Genomic DNA, 12,829 nt, shown 5'->3' with positions numbered 1-12,829 from the left:
CTTTGGATCGACTGGAATTTTTGCTCATTTCTGGCTTGGCCTTTTCTTGCCGGTTCATCTTCTCCTTTCCTAGGGATTCCTTTGTCTGCAGGACAAAATATTTTGCGATTTTGTGGATGGTTCGTACAGTGGTTTGGGAATAAATGGCCATCAAAAAGGAACGGGATGGTATGTGGCCGGAATTTGATATGTGTGTTCATGATGAAAAGCTGTTTGTTGGATCAGGTAAACTCGAAGTAAGTTTGTTTGGAATTTTTGGTCTTATATCAATTTGAACAAGTATATAGTTTTAAACAAAAAACCCTTAAAATGATTATTAAAACTTATTTAGTAGTTTTAAATTGTTTTAGTCTTAAACTAATTTAAAAATATTCATAACTCACAGTATAAGTTTTAAAGAAATAATTCAGGTATTCCCAAACAATGTTTTATTTATTTATATGATAGTATATGGCGGAACTAGTTTATTTTGTTTTTAACTTACTGCTACTCTAAAAATCATTTTCAAAAAAGATTATTTTTGCTTATTAGCAAACTAATTAAAAGTATTCATAATTCACAATTAAAGTTTAAAAAAAAGCCTAGATACTGCCAAAAAAAAGGTTTTTTGCTATACGCAAAAAGTATTTAAAAATTGTTTAGCAATCAAAAACCATCAAAAAACTTTTCTTAAGAACCTGCTGAATTTGACTATTGTTTTGCCTCTATTATTCTAAGGTAAATAACAGCCCAAGTCGGATGCCAAAACTTTGCTCGGTACTAAACCCTCACGAACCACAGTGCCTCAAAGTACATGCAGGCTCATGTGTGGGTGTAGGTGTACTTCTGTGAGTGACTGTCAGCATCGTCTGCACTTTGACACTCGCACAGAGTTGCATTCCTGCCATTGAGCTATTTTGCTCGAGTGGCAACCGAAAAAAGTTTCGAGCAAAAAAATAAAAACTTTCCGCCGAAGAGGAAAACTTCTGCGGATGGCGAAAAACTTTTTGTTCTGTTTGATGCTGCTTCGGATTAATATTTTTTTTTGCCTCTGCCTCTCGTTTCTATTTTTTAGTTCATTCCTCCGTTTTTTGCCTTGTTTCTTATTTGTTGTTTTGTTCCTGGTACTTGAAATACAATTTCTAAGAAAAATTCCTCTCAAGAGTATCAAAATACGCAAAGGCGTGCTGCTCCAGTGTTTTGTTTTTTGTAAGATTTTGCTTTTGAAGTCCATTGAACGTCCGTTTAGATTAGGTTTTTACTTTAATATGAAGAATATTATATAAGAATCAAGCCTTAAAATTATAAGACATTTTTGAAATACTTACTTTATTTATATCGCAAATATTATATAATATTTGAAACCAATTTTTGTTAATATAATTTTAGTTATATAAAAAAACTGACACTTTTCGCGTGAAATTATTTTTTTTTTATAAAAAGTAATAAAAATGTTTGTCTTTATTCAGTTTGGTTTCGGAATGTCTTAAACTAGTTAATTATATACAAAATATTGCGAGTAAGGCCCTTGAAAGTCCCAAATGCATTGTTTTGCAAGTTAACATACCTCACACCATCATCTTCCGTTTTCAGATCCTTTCCCTCCGCAAAGGATACCAACCGCGTCAACCAAGGAGCGAAATTTTAAATGGCGCACTAAATAACTGAAACACACCCACACAACATGCACAAATTTGCATGCTTACAGCTTCTCTTCCGGTTAAGGAAAATTATAGGATATAGTCAAGTGATGCGACTAGTTAATACGCGGCAGTCCAAGTATTCTTAGTCTATTTTATTTTTAATATTTATATTTAAGAAACTTATATAAAATTTTAGAAGAAAATGAAACATTATTTTGTGATGCTTCCGATGGAAACTAGAAAATAATACTAATAAGGATATAAAAAGTATAAAGCTTAAAGAACTACGAATATGTTATTGCTCAAGAGTAAAGTGTATTTCCCCTAAAACCTCAAATATTTGCTAACAATCCTTGAGTTTCATATGAGAAATTTGTCTAAACTTGTTTTGCTGCTAATCCTCCTTAACGAGTAGTGGGTATAAGTAGAAGTTACTGCTGGGAATACAATTTACGCTTTGCCAGACATTTTTCATGTGGCTTGTAGCTGCCGTTGTCGAAACTTTTTATGGCCTCCGCAGAACCCAACAAATGTTCTGTTTTTGTTTTGTTCAGTTTTAGCCACCCACAAGTGTGTGCAGCCTGCATATAATTTGCATTTGGCTGACAAAAGTTCTCCAAAATAATTAAAGGAGGCACTCTGGAATACTAAAATTGCAGGTAAATAAGATACCTGACATAAATAAATTTATATATTTAATATTTTCCAAGACATTTACCATAAACTAATGATTACATTTCTCATGAAAGCAAAAATCCAAGAAGTGTGAAAATGTATATTGTGAGAGCCCGAGCTTAAGGTTTGATTCCACATATTCATTTGGGTAACAAATTTGTGAACATCATCGAAAGTTAAATCACCGTCATATTGTCGAACTTTGTATCCATTTGCAAACCATATTAAATTCGGTTCATAGCGTAATTCGTAGTCGTTGCACAAAACTTTTGCAAACTTACAGTTCAGTTCGGCAAAACATATATTTCTTTTGGATTTGAATGATTGGGCCAAGTCAGTCCAGATACTCTCAAAATCATGGCAGTCAATGCAATTTGGATCGTAAAACTTGACGAAGAATATTCCTTTTTCCGTGGTGTCGTAGAAAATTTCTGGAGTCAGATAGAATACCTTGCCGGGAGTACAATCATAAAGGGATCTTTGATTTATCTTCGAGTATTGGGTAACTGCTTCTATGTTTCCTGAAGGTTTTTCTGAGTTGACTCTAAAAACTATTGTTGCTATTAGTAAATATTGAATTAAATTTATAGCCATTTTGTTTTGGCAATTTATAATTTCAATTTATAATTTGAATCTTATTTAAAAGATTTTCCATTTGCTTGCTTTAAATTTAATTTTTTCAAAAAATTGATAAACTGATCTCTTAAACCTGCTGTTTATAAATATTGAATCAAATTGTTGGGCATTTGTTTTGGCAATTTTCTCAAAGGTAATTTGGAACTACTTAACTAAAAAAAATACTGATATATTTATTTTTAAATTATAAAATTTATTTTATATCATGTTAAGATCTTCTACAATTAAAAATGCATAACCTTTTTTGTTTCTAATTTTTATTTCTTCAAAAAATTGATAGACTTATAAGGTTTGTTCGGCTTATTGAGTTTTAAAAACTTGAGGAATTTTGCTTACAATCTAATTTCACATGCTCAGAGTATGTAAGAATAGTTGGGTGTTTGTATGACATACGAAAGGATTTGAGTAAAGAGTTTAAGGTTCCATAAAATCTAAGTTTAGTGCCATTGGCCGGTCTCGAGTTTTCGGGGATCAATGTTCAGGCCGAGTTTCTCCAGTTTGCGCACCTTTCTCATCTGTTTGGTCAACCGTCGCTTGAAGTTGATCTCCTGGTTGAGATTCATGATCTCCATGGTGTCGTACTGCCGGATATTCTTGATTGTCTGCAGAATCAGATTGTCCGTGAGATGAAGTTTAATGGTGGACATCTTCATGAATGGAGCATCACGTCGTCGCAATTCCTCCCTGTAGGCGAATAGAGTATAATGCAGCGATGGTAGCGAAGGCAAAGGACGCTCCAGTTGTGGAAAAAGTATCTCGGCCATAGTAACAGGTTCGTTAGAAGTTACTTAAAGTATCTGAGAGATAGATCTGAGTGCTGCGGATAGATCTGTTCGCTTTGAGTGTCCAGAGTGCAGTGCTGTCTGAGGTCAGGGATTTTTGCTTTTTATACTATTACACTAGGCTACCTGCTCCGGTTTACGAGGAAATCTCTGAAATTCCAGATTTCAAGGCAGCTGGCGCTAGATCATTTTCCTACCTGCTGAGACAGCTGCAAGTGACGTTTTCTGTTGAGCACGCGATTATCCTGGAATTTCCTCATCCTGCAAAAATGTATTATGCAGTTCATGTACAGTCTAACTTCGATATATGTGCTCAAAAATATAATTCAATTTTCACAGAGAAATGAACTTTTCTTATACTATAAGGAAAATATTTCAATCCAATTGATTTAAAAATATTTAGTTTTGTATAGTCTTTTATACGTGATTAATACTAATTTTAATGTAGAATCAATTTGGTAGTTTTTCATATCAGCAAACTGTAACTTTTTTGTATATTAAAATTTTTTTTATTAACCTGCAATTTTAAATGTACTTAAATAAATGTACTTTGTAGTTAAGGAAACGTATTTAACGAACATATTTAAATCCAATAACGTCTTTTAATTAATAGTAATTTTAATGACTGATCAACTTGGTTGTTTTTCTTATCAACAACCAAAAAACATATACATTTGTAACATTTTTATATTTAATTTTTATAAATATTTCTAAATAAGTTAAAATTAGTAAAAGTAAAAAACTACATATTTGTTAAAATATAACCGATATGTAGATCAAGTAATTTATTGAGAACAATGAATGGTTTTGAAATACTTCAGCGGGTTTTAAGAATATAAAGTACATATATCTCATAAAGAGCTTAAACTCGTTCGCATTTATAATGGCATATATTTGGGTTAAAGGGATTTTGAGTTCATAAGAATTTCGCTTGCTTTCGGTGCTCAAATTTTAATGAGCCCGTGACCTAAAATATAAGTGCAGGACAGGCAGAAAAATAAATAGGCAGAAATAATTTTTTTCTCCATTCATTCCGTTCGTTTTTAGCGTAATTTTACGGCCATTTGAAATTGTTTTCCTTTACGTTCGTTTGAGTCGTGTCCTGCCGCCTGCACTCGCAATTAAAATAAATTGCATTCACCCAAAGGATTGACGACAACTGAGGGCTGCAATGCCGTGTGAGGACCGGTCAAAGGTGCAACTCGAAACATATTTAACAGAATTCCAGTTTTATGCATTTAATTAAAATTAACTTGCTCGTAAACCGTCGAAAGTCAACAGCGAAATATATGCAATGGAAATCTCATTTAATAAAGAGATTTTATCATTTATTTAATTTTAATTATAAAAATTACTTGTTTTGGACAAATTTTTAAGGTAAAATTTACACATTTGCATATGGTAAGGTTTTTGAATTTTGCTTATTATTACTTTTATTTATTGAAATTGAATCTTCCTAATCCACATTAAAAGCCTTTTATGTATTTTAGTAAAGCAACCAAATTCAAATTTACATTTCCACTGAACAGCACAAATCTGTCGTCAAATTATTGCTATTTTATATTACGGGCTTGTAAATTGGGCTAACATAAAATATATAACAACAAGAATTGTCATTTAATTAGGAAGAATATTTCAATTACGCCAGTGTCAGCCACAAACTGAACTGCAAATGCTGTCACCGAGAAGCTAGCTAATTAAATTCGAGAATATTATTTATAATTTTAATATTTTGGTGTTTTCCATGCCATATTTAGCGGTTTGGTTTGCTTATGCCAAATTCAGAAAACCTCACAATGACCAATAACTAATGAAACTTCCTCTGTGCACGCGTAATTCAATTATTTGGAAAACCATTGCAACGTTGTGCATGATAAAGGTTGTTTTTTTCAGCAATTGTGGATAGACAAATTTAAAGTTGCGTTTTCACAGGTCAATAATTCAACGTATTTATGAAGGTTTGTAAGTAAAAAGTTTCGAATTAAAAGATGGGGAAAGAACACTATTGAAGGTTCTGAATAAAGTATGTGTGAAATAAGTACTCATTGAAACTATTCAAAACAACGTATTATATTTGGACTGATTTAATATTATAACCAAGTTTTCAGCAAAATTGTAGGTATGAAGATAAAATAAAACATGCAAAAGAAAAATATAAAAAAAAGTTTAACAAGTAATGCCGGAAAAATTCCATATGGTTGTATGTTTTACATATTATAAACGGTTTTTTTTTTACTATATAGGTAAACTTAAAAGAAAATCGTGTGAGACAACCATAACAGACTTGTGCCTAATAAAAGCAGTCGTTTCCTGACTAACTTTATATTCGGAAGCAGCCACGGACAAGATGATAAGTAAATGGTTTCCCCGCATCAAGGCAAAGCCCTTAAGTGAAGTGGTAAAATCGCGAGATGCCTTCATCTACTTGGATAGGGCTATGTGGACCTTTGGCTGGACACAACCCGAAGATAAAAGGTGAAAAAAGCCACATGATTTATCAGTCAGTTGAGTAAAATGTATCTTCTTCAAAGGTGGACCTTGGTTTACACTATTTGGAAACTTATTGCGAACTTGTTGATACAAATCCTTCTGCCGATATCGATGGTCGTGGAATATGTTCGCGGATTCAAGAGCTTCTCGGCGAATGAGTTCCTCAGTTCCCTTGAGATTGGCGTTAATATCTATGGGTCCTCCTTTAAGTGCACCTATACCTTCCTCGGTTACAAGAAGCTCCAGAGGGCCAAAAGGATTCTGGATCAACTGGACAGGAGCTGTGTTCGCGATGAGGAGAAGCTTACTGTTCGTCGCTATGTGGCCTTGGGCAATTTGTTCTACGTTGTGTACCACGTAATGTACTCGGGCTTTGTGGTCATTAACTTTGTGGGCTACTTGCTGAAGGGACGTCATGCGTGGCGCATGTATATCCCGCTGCTAAAGCCCGAGGATCACTTCCTATCTACCAGCATTGCGGAGTTCCTACTGATGATCACTGTGGTGACCATGGATCAGTGTACAGATGTCTGTGCCTTGGTCTACATGCTGCTTGCTCGATGCCACATCGTTTTGCTTAAGGATCGGTTGAGAAACCTGCGATCTGATCTAGAAAAAACCGAGGATGAGTACTTGCAGGAGCTGACCCAATGCGTCCAGGATCATCGTTTCATATTGGAGTGAGCTGGTTGTGTCGTAGGCATAAAATCTAAAATTATTTTTATATATTTTTAAAGCTATGTCAACGCTGTGCGACCCGTATTCTCGGGCACTATTTTCGTTCAGTTCTTATTAATCGGAGTGGTTTTGGGTCTCGCAATGATCAATATAATGTTCTTCTCAACATTTTGGACCGGACTGGGCACATTTCTCTTCATGATGGACGTGTGCAGCGAGACTTTTCCCCTCTGCTATCTGTGCGATTTGATGATATTGGATTGCCAAGACCTCTCCAACTGCCTATTCCATTCGAATTGGCTGACCGCCAGCCGTCGCTATAAGTCCACTTTGGTATACTTTCTTCAAAATCTTCAGCAGCCCATTACTCTCACTGCTGGTGGAGTGTTTCCCATTTGCATGCGAACCAATTTGTCGGTAGGTTCGATCTATACGTATAAACTGCGGAGTTTAATTCTGTATTCTGTATTTATTTAAAGATGGTGAAGTTGGCCTTCTCGGTGGTTACTGTTATACAACAATTCAATCTGGCTGAGAAGTTCCAATAAGAGAAAAAAGAATATAAGGATTTATTAAAATACTTAAGGCAATTAAATATTTAGTTTCACAATTAAAAGTTGCTTATGCACTCAGTAGAAATATAAAAACCTGTAGCTATCCAATTTATTGGTTAATAAATAAAATTTGGCCAAGCCTTTTACTCTCATTTAAGCTTCTCAATGCAGAATGTGATTAAATTTTAAAATCCCAGTAAAAAAAGTAAAATATTTCGGTTAATTAACAGAACTGAATTGAACTGACAAAAGATTCTAGGGCACATTGATGGTTTGTCTCCTGCGAAGAATTTAATTTGCATGTGTGTGGCGGTCCTTTTGTCTACCAGTGTGTGTGTGTGTGTGGAGGTCCTTTTGTATGCGTCTGTCCTCAACGCCAATGAGTAAATATTATTACGGTCGCCGCTTCACGCTCTTCGGTAAATCGGCAAAATGCAAAATGAGAGGCGGCCGCAAAGCGCTGGCAAAAATGCTTTCAATTAATTAAACACCCGAAAAGCAAGGATATAACGAGTATGCAATGTGCAGTGCAAAGAGTGCTAAAGAGGAATATTTGGGTGAGGGAAACCCGCAGCCAATACACATCACTCGCAATACACTCCAAACAATTATAATTTATTATTTTTTTATTTCAGTTACTTTTGTTCAAATTTCCGAATGTCTCTCAGAAACTTTTAAATATTTTAAAATGTGTTATTAAGATATACAGAGTATATTTTTTTTGTAGAAATTGAATGCAGAACTGAACGTGTTAAGCCCAAAATTTTAGTTATTTTCAAGATTTTGATGGCTTGCTTGGTCATTCTCTGACCCAAAAAACTGCACTTTTTCCTAAAAAAAATTGTATTTTGTTTTAATATGGTTTTTAAACATAAAAAAAAATACAAGTTAGTGAGCTAGTTTTCTAACCTTTTGTTATTCAATGTTGTAACTTTTTTTGTTCTTGTAAGGGAATATTTTTATTTTGTTTATAGCTTAGTTTCTTGACGTATAAATTTTTCTAAAAATTTATTTGGCTTTAATTTGATTTGTGTATATTAAATATTTTTATCCGCAAATATTTCTCACAGTTGGTGAAAGAAGAATTAAGAGTGAGTTCAAAATCCCACAAAAAGTACAATTGAAAATTGAAACACTATATTTTTGGGCAGTGCTGTCTGCGGCATGCAACTCATTAATAACACAGATAATGTGTTTGGCGGCCATCATTTTTCGGTTGCATGACATCGCGGTGACGCTGATTAACACTGCCAATGGGCAACGCAGTAAAACGCAGTGACAGACGAAAAGGCAATGATAGTGGGCGGGAAACAGCCGACTTTGGTTCGGCATTGCACAATGAAGCTATACATGTGAATTAATGTCGATTTTGGTAATGTTTTACTCGGTTAATGGCATGTTAAGGTCGTGCTCGTTGAACGATTGAGAACGGTTTATGGTTGCTCTGGAATGCTGCATTTCATAATTGCATTCGGGTGAAATGTAAATTGCGGTGGATTTAATTGACATCTGAGTTGTGAAAAAATTAAAGTCTTGAAAATTGTGCGTGAAATAAAAGGGACTTTTAAGGCTTAAGCAAAGATTTTGCAAACATAAAGTTAAACAGAATTTAGCAAGACAATTATTTATTTATGGTGAGTTTCGCAAGCCTTGAAAAGTTTTAACGAATAAAAAGCACCTGTTTTAGCTAAAACAAAAACCGTCAAGTCATGACGACACAGTTTTTGCCATATAAAAAGCGATTGTGGCCGGACTCAATTCACATTCAAGAAGCAACCACGGCCAAGATGTTAAGTAAACTATTGCCCTTCATTGTGGAAAAGCCATTGAGTGAACGGGTTCAATCTCGAGATGCCTTCATTTACTTGGATTGGGCTGTGTGGTCCTTCGGCTGGACAAAGCCTGCTGATAAAAGGTAAATTGACATTAATAGATAAATCAGTTTAAAAAGTTTCTTAAAATTAAAAAGGAAATTAAGCGATAAAAATATGTAAAAGTTGAGAAATAGGAAAGTTTCAAAGAAAAATAGTTTGAAAATATGCCTTAAAGTAATTATATAGAATATAATAAATCTATTGGACTTCCGCACTAAACAAATTTTGCATTTTGTATGTTGCATAATTTTAGGCCCGTATATAAATTATTTTATAATTTAGATTTAATTTTAAAAACAAACAAATCAAATAGACTTCCAGAAAACAAATATATGGTTGCTTACTTTAAGATACTATTATAATTAACAACAGAATCCCAGTGAATTCTGTGGCCCCCCCTAGTTTATATATAATTTATTACTATTTTTAAAGGTGGAGCCTTGTGTACAAGCTGTGGGCCGCTTTTATGGTAGGTTTGATATTAATCTTTCTGCCGCTATCAATGGGTTTCGAGTACGTTCAGCGATTCAAGAGCTTCTCGGCGGGCGAGTTCTTGAGTTCGCTCGAGATTGGGGTGGACGTCTTCGGCAATTCCTTCAAGTGTGCTTTCACCATGATTGGCTACAGGAAAATGGAGGAGGCCAAGCGACTACTGAATCGGCTGGACGAGAGATGTGTTCAAGCTGCGGAAAGGGCCACTGTTCATCGCTATGTGGCCTTGGGAAATCGTGTCTATGTTATATATCACATTTTCTACTACAGCTTTGTGCTCATGAACTTTCCGTATTTTCTGCTGAAAGGACGACACGCCTGGCGTATGTACTTTCCCCTGATCAATACCGATCAGCATTTTTTGCTCTCCAGCATCGCGGAGTGTATCCTAATGGCGGAGTGCATCTTCATGAATCTGTGCACGGATGTGTGTCCCCTAATCTCGATGCTAATGTCTCGATGTCACATAACCCTGCTCAAGGATCGGTTGAGAAATCTGCGCTCAGAGCCAGGAAAAACTGAGGATGAGTACTTGGAGGAGCTGACCAAATGCATCCGGGATCATCGATTGATATTGGAGTAAGTCAAAATTAAAATTGATTCTCCAAAAATAAATACTTTCATCACTTTGAAATTGTAAAAAATATACAATAATGAATTATAAGAGTTTTCAATCCCTTAGCTATGTCAACGCATTGCGACCCGTATTTTCGGGCACAATTTTTGTGCAGTTCTTACTAATCGGTACTGTTTTGGGCCTCTCGATGATCAACCTAATGTTTTTCTCAACCTTTTGGACGGGACTGGCCACGTGTCTCTTTATGTTTGATGTGTCTATGGAGACCTTTCCCTTTTGCTATTTGTGCAATGTGATCATCGATGATTGCCAGGACCTGGCCGACTGTCTATTCCATTCGAATTGGGTGTCCGCCGACCGTCGCTATAGAACCACTTTGATATACTTTCTTCACAATCTTCAGAAACCCATTATTTTGACGGCTGGCGGAGTGTTTCCTATTTGTATGAATACAAATTTAGCTGTGAGTTTGATTTTTATTCACTGAAGTACTTAATGTGATTTATTGATTATTTAAAGATGATGAAGTTGGCTTTTTCTGTTGTTACCCTTATAAAGCAATTCAATCTGGCCGAGAAGTTTCAATAAGATTTGGAAGAAAGGAAAAAATATCTGAATGTTTTTAATAGGACTATGCTAATATTAAGTTCTCAAGCTTAAGCTCAATAGTAGAAAAACAAAACCAATTTAGTTGAATTCAAAATATAAATGCGTATACAATAATGTAGTACTATGCAAACTTTGTTGTTAATAAATATTAAAAACTTTTATGCACTGCACTGAAAAGAAAAAAGATTTTGTTTATTTCCAATAATAAGACTATTTTATGGTGACCTCGTGTGGACTTGGATAGTAAATTTCGGTTGGAAATCAAAGAAGTAATTTTAAAACTATAAAATGTAATTTATAGTACTGCATATCACAATTTCTCTGACTCGCGGCACTTTTATTCCAATCCATAAAGATAACTACTGTTCTTTGACTGCATCACAGCAGTAAATGTATTAAGCAAAGGGTTAAAAATAAAAGCACTATCGCGTCCCGCATTAATTCACTTCGTTCCGTAAGCTCGACAATAAAGCGCGACTTAAAGTTGGGTGGTCAGTAAATCTAGTGCAGCCGTCTCTTTCGCCCGGAGCGAGCTGTCTCTTTCGCGCCGCTGTCCACTTAATAAAGTGCAAACAGGCAAGTGATTATTTCACAGCTATTGTTCGAAAAAGGATGCGGGCAGTACGAAAAAGGGGCGTAGTTTGGGGGCGTGGGCCAACAAAGGGATTTGCGTTATAACCAAAGAAGCGAAGCAGAACACCCGAAACACATATAAAAGCAGCAAAAAAATACAATAGCGAAAACGAGAAGCGCGAAAAAATTGTGCAGAGCGAATAAAAAAATGTTACTAAGAAAGTGTATACAATAGTATGAGGGAAAGAGATGGCAAAAGGACACAAGAGCGAGACCGAGAGATGGGTCAACTGCAGGAGAAATTTACGAGCTGCTTTATTGCACTCACACACACAGACAGACAACCGCGAATATGGTCACGCACACACCCAAACAAACACAGTATGGGCAGGACATTTAGACCCCTTTTTCACACTCGCACACGCAGATTTTACTTTCATTTTTATGCTGCAATTTTTCTTTGTGTTAATCTTAATTCTTACAGTTTAAGAGTATTATCTATAAAACACATTGCATTGACTTCACACAATCCTCTTATTAGTTAACAAAACCATAATTTATAATAATAATTTATTTAATTTAATAATTTTTAATATTAATAATTTATTTCAAAAACCACAACCGTATTATTATAAACTATTATTTAAAGCAGAAGTAATAGATTTAGTCGAAACCATAATTTAATAACTTTAATTTTACAAGGCTAAGTATTAATTAATATAAGAATTTAAGCGACGTTAATTTAAAAAGTAAAGAGCTATAAAAGAATTTTAAAGATATTTGTTTTAAATTTAAAGGCTGTCCATTGACCCATTTTGGATTTTGAAAACTACAATTTTGATAACTTTCTCTTTTGGCCCTCATCGATCATTTGACTAATGCCACCTAGCATGAGACCCCTCGCAAAATGCCAATTTGGTTGCTAAATTTCGAGATCGAGCCCGCAAAAAAGGGTCGAAAATTAGCGTTCATCATCAATCAAATGCTGGGCCAGCAGCTCCAGTCGAGGTCAATGGGGTGAAATGCTGACGCTAATTGCAATATGTGGTTTCAGCCAGTACTGCAGGAGGAGCACAACTTGTACTCCCACTTCCCACATCCCACTTCATTTGCCTTCAAACATCGTTTGCATTCGAGGAGCATTCGACGGATGGACTTAGCAGGCTGTAGTGCCGCGAATCCGAAAAACCGCACCGACATCATCGTCATCTTCGACGCTCCGACGCTCCCTTCCAACCTACATTCGATTGAGGGAAGTTTGACGGAA

At 35.2% G+C, this 12,829-nt stretch overlaps 3 protein-coding genes across 4 annotated transcripts; 2 read left to right on the top strand and 1 right to left on the bottom strand.

Annotated features, from left to right (window-relative positions):
- Nucleotides 1-3,180: 3,180 nt before the first annotated feature.
- On the bottom strand, nucleotides 3,181-3,804 carry LOC128262826 (uncharacterized). Its single transcript, XM_052997369.1, has one exon. It carries the CDS (start codon nucleotides 3,695-3,697, stop codon nucleotides 3,371-3,373), a length of 327 nt encoding a protein of 108 aa, XP_052853329.1. The 5' UTR covers nucleotides 3,698-3,804; the 3' UTR covers nucleotides 3,181-3,370.
- A 2,181-nt stretch (nucleotides 3,805-5,985) lies between these two features.
- Nucleotides 5,986-7,648, top strand: LOC128262827 (odorant receptor 22a-like). Its single transcript, XM_052997370.1, has 4 exons — nucleotides 5,986-6,190; nucleotides 6,247-6,885; nucleotides 6,943-7,300; nucleotides 7,363-7,648. The coding sequence occupies exons 1-4, from the start codon at nucleotides 6,063-6,065 to the stop codon at nucleotides 7,429-7,431; spliced, it is 1,194 nt and encodes a 397-aa protein (XP_052853330.1). The 5' UTR covers nucleotides 5,986-6,062; the 3' UTR covers nucleotides 7,432-7,648.
- Nucleotides 7,649-9,220: 1,572 nt separating this feature from the next.
- Nucleotides 9,221-11,003, top strand: LOC128262822 (odorant receptor 22a-like). Of its 2 annotated transcripts, XM_052997362.1 has the most exons (5): nucleotides 9,221-9,352; nucleotides 9,744-9,780; nucleotides 9,835-10,382; nucleotides 10,486-10,843; nucleotides 10,900-11,003. In XM_052997362.1, the coding sequence occupies exons 1-5, from the start codon at nucleotides 9,225-9,227 to the stop codon at nucleotides 10,966-10,968; spliced, it is 1,140 nt and encodes a 379-aa protein (XP_052853322.1). In that variant the 5' UTR covers nucleotides 9,221-9,224; the 3' UTR covers nucleotides 10,969-11,003. The 2 variants fall into 2 exon arrangements, with proteins under 2 accessions (XP_052853322.1, XP_052853321.1); XM_052997361.1 differs by having other exon boundaries at nucleotides 9,744-10,382.
- Nucleotides 11,004-12,829: the final 1,826 nt, after the last annotated feature.

Source organism: Drosophila gunungcola, unplaced genomic scaffold (genome assembly GCF_025200985.1).
Source record: "Drosophila gunungcola strain Sukarami unplaced genomic scaffold, Dgunungcola_SK_2 000001F, whole genome shotgun sequence".
Classification (NCBI taxonomy): Eukaryota; Metazoa; Arthropoda; class Insecta; order Diptera; family Drosophilidae; genus Drosophila; species Drosophila gunungcola.
The sequence above is the reverse complement of the archived record's forward strand: the minus strand, read 5'-3'. Positions and strand labels throughout refer to the sequence as shown.